The following is a 16259-nucleotide window of genomic DNA, read 5'->3' on the forward strand; positions in this document are numbered from 1 at the left end:
CTGTTTCTGTTGGCGAGGTTTGTGGTTTCATGCCACTTGTTTCTTTGTTCTCTTGTTCTTTCAAAGCAGTCATTGTGTGAATTTCACAAGTATGTTTGCAAAATAAATAAAGTGTTTTGTAGAATCTTCTGTTTCTGACCAAACACTTAAACGATAACCATTTGTTGTGGTTTGCTGTGTTCGATTCTTACGCAACCGTCACTGACGTTTATCTGGAGATCTGAATTCACATCTTCCGACAAACTGACAATTTGATGACTAATCTGATGCTGAGATTAATCCATTTCCCAGATATGAACCCAACCCTGTGACTAACCCTGTATGGTCTTTTAGAAATGTCCAGGTTGTTCTTGGCTTTGTCTCACGTAATCCAAGGTTTCTCCGGTTGCTGTATGTAAGATTCCTGCCAGCTAAAGTGATTAATTGCCTCCTTTCTCTGCTTCTGCAACAGGAAACATATCGTATAAGAAAACGCTCATAAAAGCTGGGACAGGAGAGAAGGGGGTGGAACTGTTCTTAGCAACCTGAGTTGGGGGTCACGTTTAAGAATGTGATGAGTGCCAGGCAACAACAACAACAAACAAACAAACAAACAAACAAAAAGAGAGAGAACAAAACAATCGTCCCTCATTATCTCTCTCTCTTTCCCTCCCTCCGTTTTCAGTCCATCATTTAGGAGAAGTGGAACAGAAGAGACACACCCAAACTGCCCCATTGGCCATAGGCGTTTCAGAGAGGGATTTAACTACTGGAAGGAGAGAGAGGGCTGCAGTGTCACTGAGACGTTAAGGTTCTAGAAGGGCCCCCAGACTCCTGCCCCAGAGCTGGTCAAGTCAACAGGTGTCAGAAGAAGGAGAAGAAGAAGAAGAAGAAGTAGCCAAGAGAGACAGATTGTCAGCCTTACGGTGGAGGTAGTCCCAGGGAACTGCAACGGTAAGAGAAAGCAGTGCTTTTTTAAATTTGTATTGTTTAATAGTTAGATGTAGTTGAAAGTGTTTGTTTTATATGCATAAACTATAACTCAGACTTTTGTTGTTCATAATTCAGACTTTTACATTATGAGCAGCTGATTTGACTCAAAGTATATGCAGTATGTATTGTTTGATAAATCTTCTGTGTGATCTATATTTCTCATTGAAAATAACAATTATTATTATTATTATTATTATTATTTGTATTATACCTTGATTTTAACAGGGGTCTCTTTTTCAGGAGAGCCCTGCTTATAATGTTTTTTTTTTAAATTTCTTTTAAGAAATGCATTTATAGACTACAATGTTGCTTATTACTGATAATGATGACTGACATCCTATATTCATGTGTAGTATTACCCCTGTCGTCATAACAGCATATGGTTTTCACCAGAGCAATTTTGTAGACATATTTTAAACATATTTACAGTACCAGTCAAAAGTTTGGACACAAACTTGCCAAGAGTGTGCAAAGCTGTCATCAAAGCAAAATGTGGCTACTTTGAAGAATCTAAAATATAAAACATATTCTGGTTTGTTTAACACTTTTTTGTTTACTACATAATTTCATATGTGTTCCTTCATAGTTTTGATGGTACTGGTACTGTATATTGCCCTTAAAATCATGAGACAGTAACCAACGTGGAAACGAAAGGAAATGAAAGAAAGTGGTCTGGTGTAGTTATTCTGATATTGTCATCAATCTGAAGAAACCAACATGAGTTGTTTATACAAGTAAGGCATCAAACCCAGTATGCACTGCTCACAATTTCCTTGTTTACATTATCTTCTAAAGTTCTAGAATGGTTTAAGGAAAATTCCTTCCCCTCCTTGTGTTCTATACTTGCCTTCTGCCAGTCCTGTCATATTCATCACAGGCTGTAAAATAAACATAAATAGAGCTTATAATAGACAGCTTATGATATGGCAAGCTTGGATAGAAGTCACACACACATGAAACCCGGTACTTAAAGACATCTACTGCAGGTCGTTGTTTATTTCCATAACTTCTCGAATGGTTTCCATTTCAGTTGAGATTTATTTTTTTAATTATTTATTTAGTCTTGTCCTCTCTTCACTTCCTTTACTCCTACCTGCCTCCTGTCAATCTTCTCATACTCATCCCCCAGCGAACGAGCCTCTGGACTGAACAAGCCTCTGGACTGACCGTGGTCCTGGACTGATCCAGAGGGCAGTCAGGCATGGCGCCATAGGCATTTCAGCCAGCAATCCCGCCTGTCAGTCAAAAGCATAGCTGCGGGGAGTAATCGCTGAGGTGTCAAAGTGCCGTCGTACTGCATATTCCACCAATGTCAGAAATGTGTTAATGACCTATAGACCAGGGGAGGCTGGTGGAGGTAGAAATCGGAGGACGGGCTCATTGTAATGCACGGAACGGAATGAGGAATGGTATCAAACCCCAGCCTCCCCTGATGTATGGACACCTTCCAATACGAATGAGCCCGTCCTCTGATTTCTACCTCCACCGGCCTCCACAGACCTATACCTACATCTTTATGGCGTACAGATTTAAACCAATAATTCATTACCTTTTTCGGTCAATCATTCATATTATCCAAGGTACTATATTCTGTTGCTGAGAATAAAACTCACGCGGGTTCTGTCTGGTGCTTGATCCGACGGCCCGGCTCGTAATGCTACTGTACTGGCTTCAAGTTAAAACGGATGCTGCGATCAAACGAACAACAGATGTCGTAGGCCTTACGTTGCCCCCAGCCAGCGCTGAATGGGTGGTTTAATACGACAGCATTACAGAAGGGCGATGGAAGGACTATAGGGCTCCTCGAACCTTATCAAGGTTTCTGTGGTTTGGACGGCGGGAGCGGCAGACATGAGCAGAGGGGACGTGAGCTTTAGCTACAGACTTAACTGTAATTGCTTTCAGCTTCTTCTGCTTGCAAGTGAAGGGAAATTCAAGTGAAGGGAAATTCAACCGACGTTTGCAAGTTTGCAAACCACATATAAAGGCATGAGGCACGGCACACACACACACACAGACACACACACACACACACACACACACACACAGACACACACACACACACACACACATACACACACACACAGACACACACACATACTCGCGCACACATACTCGCGCACGCACACACACACACACACACACACACACACACACACACACACACACACACACACACACAAAGTGCCACATGCACACACACACACACACACACACACAAAGTGCCACATGCACACACACACACACACACACACACACACAAAGTGCCACATGCACACACACAAGCACAAGCACACACACACACACACACACACACACACACACACACACAGTTTTCGGTGCATTGCTCTTCTAAGCCCAGGTTTGTTGTTCCAAACGTAATTCCTCTTGAAAACCCAAAGGAACAGACCACCTTTTGTCTGCTAACGTGTCTCTGGAGACGACAGGGCTTTCGCACACAGTCTGACCTTGCCTTCCTTCCTCTCTCTCTCTCTCTCTCTCTCTCTCCCTCTCCTTTCTTCCCCTCTTCTCCCGTCTCCATCACTTCACAGAGGGAGAAAGTGGTCCCTGTGAGGATCAGAGGTTGATGGCATTAACAGTTGTTAAAAAGTATTTCTTCTTAGTGAGTGAAGGCAGCTTTCAACTCCAGGTCCATTAAACAATGCTCTTCTGGCACGCTATTGGCTTAAACCAGCATCTCCTTCTCCAAACCCTTCGTTTCAATTCCTTGTTAAACCTTCACCAATATTGTCTGGGTGTGTTTGAGCAGTAATACTACCTGTCTGCACACTGCAATGGAATGGCTCCGGTACTTTCAGTTTGGTACTTTCCCAGCCAAGCTTGTCAGGCTTCACAGACTTTGTCGACAAGTCTGCTGTGAATGGAGGGATGAAAAGGTGAGGCGTTATTAGTGTCTGGCTGTGTGAATCCCTTGTTACCTGGGGGGTGGGTGGTGGGGGTGGTGGGGGGGTGTAGGAATTCCTCTGTTCCTGCCAGCGTTAAGTGCAGATGCTGCTTTCCTTAAGCATTGAGAGGCTGCTAAAGCTTTTCTGTGACTGTGCAAGTCTGTAATGCCTCACGTGGATTGGTTGACTGATGAGAAACCTCATCGCCAGAAAACGATACAGTTTAGCAAACTCAACAGTTTGACATTTAGAATACTGCTGATCTCCATGTTGGCATACCGCAGAGAATTCCAAGACAAACACCATTCTTAGAATGCAAATTAGAATGTTTAGAATCATCCATCACGGAACATTGGGTGCCAACATGGAGGTAGCTCTCTCGGCCAATCAACGGCTCCGAAGCTCACTCTCTCCATGCAACGGGGAAGGATTTATAGCAGAGACAGTAGCAGCTATTTCCCGCCGAGCCGGTAGAAAAGGTCACTTTAGAATCCCCTCCAAGAAAAATAAAAATCGAGGAGCAGTGAGCAACGTCGAATAAAACCCTGACAGGGTGCTATAAACAGGATCCCTGCTATAAACAGGCTCGTTTAAGGATCCCTGTATGCCAACAAGTTCTGGTGCTATTCCACCTCTCCTGTGTCCTGCCTGTGATGTGGGTTATTGTAAGCCTGTCATTGAGCCTCTGGTCTTTCCCCTCTGCCTGATGCACTGTGTGTATGTATGCCCTGGCCCATGATAAAGTGCCATCTACTGTAATTACTCTCAGAGAGTCAATGGGGCTCTGTATGGATGGGGAAGGAGATGATGTCATGGTCTGGCTTCCACGGTCTGGGTACTCTCTGATGCAGGCGAGGCTGGTGGAGGTAGAAGTTGTAGGATGGGCTCATTGTAATGCATGGAACGAAATGAGGTATGGCATCAAACATGTGCTCTGAAGACCTCAGGGGTTTCACTCTTTTAATCAAACAAACAATTGAATCATCGCATTCAATGTTGACATGTGGTACATGTGGTACATGTGGTACGTGTAATCATTAATCAGTAGCAACACAGAATGATACAGAATCTTCATTAAACTTGCATCATTATCTCCTGAGCTTTATTCTTTTTTTTAATATGTACAGTACCAGTCAAAAGTTTGGACACACTTTGCCAAGAGTGTGCAAAGCTGTCATCAAAGCAAAAGGTGGCTACTTTGAAGAATCTAAAATATAAAACATATTCTGGTTTGTTTAACACTTTTTGGTTTATTACATAATTCCATATGTGTTCCTTCATAGTTTTGATGTCTTCAATATTAATCTACAATGTAGAAAAAAAAAAAAAAAAGACAAATCATTGAATGGGAAGGTGTCCAAACTTTTGACTGGGACTTTATATTTTAGGGCATTTCTGCTTTATTGGGATAGAGACAGTAGAGATTGACAGGAAGGATGGGTGAGAGAGAGGAGGGATGACATGCAGGGTATGTCGATGGCCAGAATCGAACCAGGGACCTTGCGATGATACGGTATGCACCTTAGTGTGCTACGCCACTGAACGCCCCCTCAGCTTTATTCTTACCGTGAAGCCCAAAGAGTAGTTGCAGGGCGGAAGCTGGGAGGCCTACGCAAGCCAAAGTTTATTTGAATGAGAGCAAACTGACCCTCAATTGTGGCACCTAAGGCTAATATTAGCCGTTTCTGTTTAGGCTAGTGTTAACCATTCAAATCAAGGTTAGCTACTTAGGCTAGTATTAGCTGTTTCCGTTTAGGCTAATGTTAACCATTGAAATACATATTATCCATGTTGGCTAGTGTAGATTGTTTCCGGTTAGGCGAGAGTTAGCCATTCAAATACACATTAGCTACTCAGGCTAGGATAAACTGTTTCCGTTTAGGCTAATGCCAGCCATTCAGACTGACATACGCCACCTTGGCTAACTTAGCTTTTACTGGTGGCTCCTGCAGGATGATAACCCGATAATGATGCTGCAAAGACTTGCACATTTTGAGAAAGCTGGTCGACATTTTGATGTTCCAGCCAATTGTACTTGTGTGTCCAGTGGGGATGCCGAAGTCTGTTTCTTTCAACATTTTCTAGATTCCACATCTGTTTTTCTTCTCCTTGATGCGTGGCGAGCCCTGTTTTGACTCTTGGGTTCCAACTGATTACTTTTACCTCCAACGTTCAAGGCAGTGTTAGATAAGCACATTATGTTAAGAAAACATTTTCTTTTTTTTTAAAGGGCGAAAGAATGAAAATATATATAGATCAGGGGAGGCTAGTAGAGGTAGAAATCGGAGGACGTGCTCGTTGTGATGCACGGAATGGAATGAGCCCGTCCTCCGATTTCTACCTCCAACAGCCTCCCCTGCGGTAGATCTATCCCTATGGGCCCAGTCTTGTTCAACCATTTCAGTTGCTATGTACAGTAGAACTATGCAATAGTACTATACCACATTAGGGTTTTTGCAGTACATGCATATTTCATTGACCAAACCTTCAGTCCCTTTAAAGTAACCCAAACTATTTATTAAAGACATGTAGACTATTAAGAGTGCAGTTTCCACTTGTCAAGCACCGTGGTCTCTCATTTGACTGCGGGAAAAGTAAGCGTAACCAACAGTAAAAGTCACTTCACTTTGGTGTTTAGCTTTCCACAGACCACACAAGTTCAGACCTCAGCCAGAGGTTACTGCACCACCGACGGAAGGAATACGCTCCAAGACAAAAACGGTTAATTCTGACACACTCAAAGAACAGGGTCACTTTTTTTTAATTCGCCTCACCACATTTGGAACCAAATGAAGTTGTGAAGTAGTCCTTTGAGATATATATATATATATATATGACCTGTTATTTTGATTGGTTATAATTTCTCTTTCCTGGGAAGTAGAAAAAAAGTCTGTATGACATCACCGCCATGAGACATGACATCATCTTCTGAGGGCAGACTAAGGTTCCATGCCCTCTGAAGCTCTCATGGTCGGCTGAACACAATTAATGGTTCAGATGAAATACGCTTGGTTTAGAGTGATGACTACAGGGTTTCTGCTGGAGGAGAAGAAGAAGAAGGAAAGCTGGATGGAGACATGCTCCATGGATCCTTTGTTAATTCGTAGCTTGCTTCATTGACTGTAATGCACCCTCTTAAACATCGATCTATATCAAACTGCTTGTAAATTAAAAGTTATGCCTGGGAACATTTTTTATAAACCTAGAAAGAGCACCAAAGTGCTCAGTGCTCATGAACATTGCAGAATCTTTTGACTGATTTCTTTCTCTCTCTCTCTCTCTCTCTCTCTCCATCCTTCTCCCCCTCTTTCTCTCTCTCACTCTCTCCATCCCTCCCTCTCTCTCCCCTCTCTCTCTCCCCCCCCCCTCTCTCTTTCTCTCTCTCCCTCTCTCTCTCTCTTCCCATCCCTCCCTCCCTCCCTCTCTCTCTCTCCTCATCCCTCCCTCCCTCCCTCTCTCTCTCTCCTCATCCCTCCCTCCCTCTAGCCATGACCACTAGACTCCCCTGGCTCGTCCGAGCCCTATGGCTGTTAGGCATACTCTGCTCCTTCACCCACCTCTGTGCAGCAACATCGCCCCCCGTGGCCGCCGAGAAGGGAGTCACGTTCAGCCACGTCTATAAGATCGACCTTCCCAACAGCGCTGACTGTAAACTGGCCATGCAGACCCTCCCTTCCCAGGACCAAGCCTCGGGCCTACAGGGGGAGCTCGACCAGGGGGGCGCCACTATCGAGGGGGACAACGACATCGTCTTCAGGCACAACATCCGTCTCCAGACCCCCACATGCGACTGTGCCGAGTCAGAGAGCTTCAAGGACCTGATGTACAGGGTCAATGGGCTGGAGGAGGAGGTCACCTACCTGAAGAGCCAGTGTTCCCAGGGCTGCTGTGGGAGAAAGGGAGCAGGAGGTATGGATCTTATACATTCTTAGAAGGAAATGTTCTTCCTAGAACCCAAAAGGGTTCTTTGGCTGTTCTAGAACCCTTTGAAAAAAAATGTTTGGGTTCCATGGGGAAAAGGGTTCTATATGGAACCCAAAAAAGGGTTCTTCAAAGGGTTCTGCCACAGGGGCAGCTGAGTAACGCTTTTGGAACCCTTTTTTTGTTGAGTGTAGTTCGATGACATCACTATGAGAGCACTGTACATGCTACAACTAATGCAATACATCTTAAACATGTCTCCAATAGTCCTGGGTAATTGCATGGTGCACTATGAAATTGAGCTATTTGTGTTATTACTATGTAATAGTAAAGCTATACGACGTAACAGCATGTTAATAGAATGCTGTTACTGTGCAACAGGTATTACAGAGTCACGACACAGGTATACAGACAACTTCAAGTTTAAAGTTTAACCTCTTTCTTGAACGACTGACAACACCACAAGAATTTAAACTGTCTGAGCACCTGAAACCCCCCCCTCCCCCCCCCTTAATCCTTCCTAGGTGTGGACACCAGCTGAAACTTCATATTTAACATACCCCCCCCACCCCTTCTTTAATCCTCCCTAGGTGTGGACACCAGCTGAAACTTCATATTTAACATAACCCCCCCCACCCCTTCTTTAATCCTCCCTAGGTGTGGACACCAGCTGAAACTTCATATTTAACATACCCCCCCCACCCCTTCTTTAATCCTCCCTAGGTGTGGACACCAGCTGAAACTTCATATTTAACATACCCCCCCCACCCCTTCTTTAATCCTCCCTAGGTGTGGACACCAGCTGCAGCGGCCACGGCACCTACCAGCACGACGCCTGCAGCTGCCAGTGCAACCCTGGCTGGGAGGGTCCCGACTGCTCCGTCTCCACCTGCCCGGACGAGTGCAACGACAACGGCCGCTGCGTGGACGGGAAGTGCGTGTGTCACGCCGGCTACGCGGGCCACGACTGCAGCCAGCTGGAGTGCCCGGGCAACTGCAACGACAAGGGCCGCTGCGTCGACGGCAAGTGCGTGTGCTTCAGCCACTTCAGCGGCGAGGACTGCGGCGTGCAGAGGTGCCCCAACGACTGCGTGGGGAACGGGCGCTGCGTGGACGGCGTGTGCATCTGCGACGAGGGATTCTTCGGCGATGACTGCTCTCAGGGTGAGTTGTAGAAATGGTAGATATTGGGGGGAGGGGGGGGCATGGGGGTTGGTCTCACACAGGGGAGGCTGGTGGAGGTGGAAATCGGAGGACGGGCTCGTTGTAATGCGTGGAACGGAATGAGTAGTGGTGTCAAATACCTCACGTCTTTGATACCATTCCTCGTTCCATTCCGTGCATTACAGTCAACATCATTGATTGGTCTAGTGGTAAGTGCTGCTGTCTCTCTCAGACGTGTTTTCCCTTGACCAGGTGGGATCAACACCTAATCCCACCACACCTCTGTCCATCACATTCTGTTATGTTCAATAGTGATTGACAGGGATGGAATGCAGAATGTCCCTGATCCAGTGGCCGAAGGGTTTTGAGGTGTCATCGACACTTTAGGCTTGACAACAGGCTCTTAAGCAATTTGAGGGAAAAAGCAGAGAAGCAGAAAAGCAGAAAAGCAGGAAAAGAAAGAGGTCAAGCATTTTGACAGCTTAGCACACTTCATCCACACGTCTGAGAGTGACAGTAATGGGTCGCCACTCAGAACCCTGGCCGATCTACCTGCCACTCAAGGGCCTAAAGGTGTTACTTTGCTCATATCCCGTCTGCCTCGTGCGCCGTAATACGGTAGCAGGTGATACTAAACCTGTCAGTGGGCTCCAGATCCTCAAGCTGTGAAATATGGAAAGATTTACTCAAAGATACACAGAGGAGGTGCTGTTATACTCCCAACACCAACAGGGAGAGAGAGGGGTGTGTTGACTTTAGGTGCTTGGCATGTGGAAGAGTAGCAGAACAAAGAGCTAGAATGAGTCGTTCTTGGCTCTCTCTCTTCTGTGCCGAGGGCTCCTAGGAGTCCCCTGTGGCTCAGTTGGTGGAGCATGGCGCCAACAATGCTTAGGTTGTGGGTTCGAATTCCGCTGGGACCAGATATACTGGAAAATGCTTTGGATAAAAGCGTCAGCTAAACGGTGTATAGATGGTATATGCTAATCTATCGCCCGTGTGTTTGTGTTTGAGAGTGGAGATGTTGAGCTGTGCCTTCAGCAGCTGCTGCTTTTCTTCTACCACCAAGGGAGGAAACGCCGCCAGCTTTCACATCTCGCTGTCCCCGAGTGAGGAGTCAGAACACGGAACGGCCTCCAGATTAGGCCTGTTTTCACGACGATACATAACTAAATATATAAATCATCAAAAGAAGAAAACTTAATGGGTGTTGTTAGTCTTCCCATATAAGGAAGCTGCTGGTGGATTTCGGTGGATTTCTCAGAAGCCGGATCAATGACCTGCAGACGTCGAGGATTTGGTGGAGGGGAATCGGTTTCCGAGTTTCGCCTCCTGAATTAGGCCTTAATGTTCTTTCCACTATGGCAGACGGTGTGAAAACAAGAGTCACTGCAAAGTGGGGTTGGGTTGATAAATGGGGGTTTCTGACCTCTTGGAGGGGGTGTGGTGTTAACAAATGTAACACACGCTACCTTTTAAGAGTGTTTAAATAACATCAAAATTCATCAGTCTTTTTGTGTCATTTGTTTTCACAACTTAGTAGTAGCCTACATATATAGTAGTAAATATAGTATGAATACTTGCCTACATATTTGCACTGCACCCACGTGTTATTCATTACAACTCAGGGGAGGTTGGTAGAGGTAGAAATCGGAGGACGGCCTCATTGTAATGCATGGAATAGAATAATTAATGGTATTAAACATGACCCCGTCCTCAGATTTCTACCTCCACCAGCCTCCCCCGTTACAACTATATTAGAGCACATTTCACCCGCTTGATTGAAAGCCCATTTTCTGTCCTGTCCTTCCAAAAATGTTTTTAACACTTATTCTGTTGTATCCTTGGCTCTTCTGACCGGCCACTGATTTACACCCCCACTTTAAATGGAGCCAAACATAATTCTGCTATGACAGTAAATTTCTTCTTCAAAATATGCTTCCCTCGTTATCAATCAGCGAGGACACGCATTTCCTGTTCTCTAGGTTTTTCCAGTCTTTAGATGTTAATTTATTCGTCCCCTCTCAGAAATATTATTTACAGTTAGGGATTGTTACTGGCAGCCGTGTCGTGACAGGCACGGTCGGGACAGCCCTCCGAACTGCCAGTGGACGGAAACAGAGGAGAGAGCTCCCACTGAATTAAAGAAAAACATTCCACTTCCTGCCTCGTACGCCATGTGGAACAATGTCCAAACCTGCTGTGCATTCCTTCCTGATAAATGTGGTCTCCGCCGACCCCACCACCTATTTTACTTTTCCCCCGACGTTGTACACTTCAGTTCATTTCTAAGCTTTTTTAGTTCCTAGAATTCACCACCTACTGTACTGCGGTCCTTGCATTTCCCTGGACCCGCAGGAATATCTGGGCCCGTGGAAAGTTAGCGAGAAACATTGCTGACTCGCTGTCTGTCTCTCTCCTATGGTCTCGCGTTGTTATTTAAAGGTCCCACACATAATCTCTCTATGATTCGCCCCCCGACGACCGTGATTGAAGGGTTCTGGCTCGATGTCACACTGTAAACCACAGAAAAGCAATATTCTGTCTCAGGTTTTTGACAAAACCCGCAGAGTTCAAAATGTTGTTTATCTTAGATGAAGTCACACGGAGAGAGAGAGAGAGAGAGAGAGAGAGAGAGAGAGAGAGAGAGAGAGAGAGAGAGAGAGAGAGGAGAGAGAGAGAGAGAGAGAGAGAGAGAGAGAGGGAGAGAGAGAGAGCATGAGAGAGTGAGAGAGAGCCTTAACCCTTGTGTCTCTCTGTCCCTTCAGTGTTGGGTCCTAAGGGCCTCCGCCTGATCAAGGCGACTGACGTGTCCCTCCTGGTGGAGTGGGAGGCGGTGAGGCGGGCCGACTACTACGTGCTGACCTGGCACCCTGACGGGGTCGAGGCGGAGACGAAGAAGGTCACGGTGCCCAACACCGACACCTCCTACCTCATCACAGGCCTGTCTCCCGGGGTCACCTACATCACCCGGGTGACCGCCGTCGTCACGGAGATCCACAGCGAGGCGGACATGATCGAGGCCACCACAGGTGAGGGCGGGCAGAGGGGAGTTTGTCTCTCGTCTCACAATCTGGATGTTGTAAGTTTGTCCCTGTGTAGTTAACACTGTTATAACACTGTCATAACACTGTTATAACACTCTGGTAACAACATTCATTGGCTTTGGCACTTCGCAGTACAGCGTCGCCTGTGATCCTGGCTGAGGAAAGCCTGACACAAAACGATACACAAACGCTAACGTCCTCATTTCTTTCATCACCCATTAACCGAAATCTCATAAGGAACCGCCAATCTGTTTTCACTGAACGATTCACTTAGCGATAGTTTGTTTACAATTATGATTTTAAAGGTAATTAAATGAGTCTGTCTGAGCAGAGGGAAGCAGAGCCCTCAGACACATTCTATAGACATTAGGGCTGTTCACTGATGTGGTACTGTGAGGAGGAAGAGGCTGACTCTGGGGGCCGTGGGGCTGGTTTGTGGTGGGCTATGGAGAACCTCTTAGTGCGTGGCATTCCTCCGGGTCCGCGGGCGGGCATGAGGAAAAAACGACTGTTCGCCCGGCTTCAAAGGTTATTATCCGCTTCAAATGGTTTAGAGGATTATTATAACAAAAATTCTCTGAGACAAAAAAAAAAAGAGAGGGAGAGAAAGAAAGAAAGCACGGATGACGGAAAGAAAGGAAGAAAGAAAGAAGGAGACAGACAGACAGAACACAGCTGACGTTAAAACGCAAGCCTGCTTTTGTTGTCTCTAATTAGTTATGTCTGTCCTCACATGTGACATTTGCACAGAAGTGACTCACAGGAAGGAACAGGACACAGGAAACTAATCAGAAACATCCCCAGCTCCAGTATGACCTCTGGCCACTTCTGTAGACCTGAGAGGTTTTAACATTGGGACATTTCTACCCGGCCAACCAGAAGGTCAAGTGGAGATCTTGCCACCGTATCGCTTACGCTTATGGTTTTATACCATCGGAAGCTGGTGGAGGTAGAAATCGGAGGACGGGCTCATTGTAACGCATGGACTGGAATGAGGAATGGTATCAAACACATGTTTTCTGATTTTTACCTCGACCAGTCCCCAGTCTCTGGTTCAGAGGCACACAACCCCATGTGTTTAATACAATTCCTCATCCCATTCAATGCACTACAACGAGCCGCCCCCGATTTCTACCCCCACCGGCCTCCCCTAGTATCACACTTACGGTGAGCAATGTTCCGAGATCTCCGTGGGACTCGGGCCTTAGTGGTTGAATGACCCTCTGTTCTACGTTTATTTACATTTATTTACATTTAGCAGACGCCTTTATCCAAAGCGACTTACGACAATACAATGTTCTCCCCCTGCCCAGATGTGTCAGCTGTGGACGGTATCCGGGTCCTGGGCCAGACGGAGGACTCTATCCAGGTGGACTGGCAGAACCCGGGCGCGGCGCTGGACCACTTCAGGCTGATCCACGCCGACCCGAACGGGCAGGAGCAGGAGACGACGGTGACCAGGAGCCAGGAGGCCCGCACCGTGCACACCATCGTAGGTAGGTCAGCTAGAGGGAACGGTGGAGGGAGGGAGGGACGGTGGAGGGAGGGAGGGAGGGACGGTGGAGGGAGGGAGGGAGGGACGGTGGAGGGAGGGAGGGACGGTGGAGGGAGGGAGGAACGGTGGAGGGAGGGAGGGAGGGACGGTGGAGGGAGGGAGGGACGGTGGAGAGAGGGAGGAACGGTGGAGGGAGGGAGGGATGGTGGAGAGAGGGAGGAACATTGGAACTAGGGGACCTCTGGAACTTGGGGACCCCTGGAATTAGGGGAGTATTGGAACTAACTAGGGGGTATGAAATAAATAACTAACCCTAACCCTAACCCTAACCCTAACAAATAACAAATACTTTACTCAGTAAATTCACTCCCACTGAGGCCAGGATTGAGTTAGTTCATTGTTATTCCAGGCCTGTTATATAACTCCTACCCTGCTGTGTGTGCTGTACAGGCCTGGAGTCTGGCACAGAGTATCTCATCACGGTCCAGGCCATCCGAGGAACCTCTGAGGGGAAAGCCTCCTCTGTGCTGGGGATCACAGGTGAGCGCTGGTGGTGGTTATGAACACTTTGTTTTCATTATTTTGTATTCATTGATAATGTGCTGCTTTTCAGTGTCTGCGTGTCCTTTGTCGTGTTTTGATTGTGTACTTAATAGTGTTGTATGCATTGTATCTTAGGTGTGTTTAACTGGTTCTGAGGTTTACAGGCAAAGCATGGGAGTAGAGATCATGTACACCTTGTGATCAGACATTGGTCTTGGGTTGTGGTCAGACATTGGTCTTGGGTTGTGATCAGACATTGGTCAATTACTTACAAGTATTTAAGGAGTGCTTGGTTAAACTTGGAGCTTTCCCCTTTTAGGACTTTTCCATTGGTACCAGGCAAACTAAATAGAGTGCAGCTCAAGTACTGGAATTATAATTTAATAGATGTATCTGACCCGGCTGGGACCGCTGGGACCGCAGCATATATGTATATATGCCAACTGGTCCAGAGATTAAACCGTTCCCAACGACTGTGGGAACATCACTAATCTATAGAATAAGTGCAGACTCCGTCACACACCACAGATTTATGACAGACCCTGGTATTATGTCTCACAGTCACAGCCAAGCATAACACCATAATGAACCCGGCCCGGTGGAGTTTATGATTATGGCTCAGAAATGACGGCTCAGAAATTCTGGGTCAGAAATTCTGGTCTGATCATCAGGACAGGTTGTGATGATTGTGGTCAGGGTGGTTGTGGAGGATAAGCATAATATCTGTTGTGTAACCACTCAAGACTTTCACTCCCACTGATTCAAGCGCCTGGCCCATGGCAAAGCTAGTCCGTCATTTACATACGACATCTGCTCTTTTTCAATAAGGGGAAATAGTGACATGGTGTGTTTGATTCCATTTCTTATTCCTTTCCATGCATTACAATGAGCCTGTCCTCTGATGTCTACCACCGCCAGCCTCCCCTGTGAGATGGGTATTTTGTATTTTGACTTGTATTTTGACATATCCCTTTAAAAAAAAAAGGAAAAAAAAGTGTCAAATAAAACAAATTGGCGTGCGTGTTGACTTGAACCGTGAGGATGAATTCATGAAGGAGCTTCACTTCGACAGCTGTTCCGCCACCACATTTCGTGCCACATATTTAACCGACCACATCCACAGTGACAGCTCCTCCACCACCTCCTCCTTCCTCTTTTGTTTCGCTCCTTCTATTCCCGAGGAAGGTGCAGTTCAAAAGAAATCCTCGCTGTCTCCGTTTTTTGTTTTCTTAGCCCTCGGGCTAATGGGTCTAATTGAGGACTTAGCTCTTGTGTGACTCCCTTTTGACGATTGTCAGGTGCCCACCCGTGACCCTGCGCTTCCCCCTACAGAGCTAATCTTCACACAAAACGGTGGCTTGTCCCTGCTTACTCCCGCTGAATCCTTCATCTGAGGTGTTGCACGAAAGGGCTTTAGGCTGATTCGGGAGCTCCTTAGCTCCTTAGCCCCTGAGCTCCTCGTAACGCCAGCTGTGGGGGCGTCCGATTGGTTCAAGATGATGACTGTGTGGGACACAGGACTATTTAGGGGTCACAGGTCACCGATGTACAATTTGTTCTCCTCAGAATGATAGAGAGAGAGGGGGGGAGAGGGGGGGAGAGAGAGAGAGAGTAAGAGAGAGAGAGAGAGAGAGGGAGAGAAAGAGACAGACAGAGAGAGACAGACAGACAGAAAGAGAAAGAGGGAGAGTGAGAGAGACAGAGAGAGGGAGAGAGAGAGGGATAGTGAGAGAAAAGAGAGAGAATGAGAGAGAGAGAGAGAGAGAGAGAGAGAGAGAATCACACACACAAAGAAAAATAAGAAAATAGTCGCAGGCCTCCCCCGAGGGACCATTATGTCCATTATGTCTCTCTGAGAATATATTACTGTGCTACTGTAGTGTATGCGGGGTATGAAACTGAGCCACTACATCCTGCAGTGTGTGTGTGTGTGTGTGTGTGTGTGTGTGTGTGTGTGTGTGTGTGTGTGTGTGTGTGTGTGTGTGTGTGTGTGGGTGAGAATGTGTGTGCCCACGAGGCCACCCCAGACAGCTCAGGTTATGAAGGCCTCAATTAGAAAGCATTTTCCCCTCCTCTCAGCAAACTATACATTACACATTAGTCTCTCTCTTTCTGTCTCTCTCTCTCCCTCTCTCTCTTTCTATCTCTCTCTCTCTCTCTCTCTCTCTTTCTCTCTCTCTCTCTGTCATGCACTCTCTTTCTCTCAGTCACACA

General features: G+C 46.5%; 1 protein-coding gene across 1 annotated transcript in view; it reads left to right on the top strand.

Annotated features, from left to right (window-relative positions):
- The first annotated feature begins 838 nt into the window (after positions 1-838).
- tnn (tenascin N) overlaps positions 839-16259 on the top strand; it is a 30421-nt gene continuing 15000 nt past the window's right edge. The window contains exons 1-6 of the mRNA XM_083689798.1: positions 839-933; positions 7365-7787; positions 8589-8963; positions 11729-11992; positions 13321-13503; positions 13953-14042. Coding sequence (XP_083545924.1) covers positions 7367-7787; positions 8589-8963; positions 11729-11992; positions 13321-13503; positions 13953-14042 — 1333 coding nt within the window. The 5' untranslated portion in view covers positions 839-933; positions 7365-7366. The remainder of the gene's footprint in view (positions 934-7364; positions 7788-8588; positions 8964-11728; positions 11993-13320; positions 13504-13952; positions 14043-16259) is intronic.

This window comes from Argentina silus (genome assembly GCF_951799395.1).
Source record: "Argentina silus genome assembly, chromosome: 18".
NCBI lineage: Eukaryota > Metazoa > Chordata > Actinopteri > Argentiniformes > Argentinidae > Argentina > Argentina silus.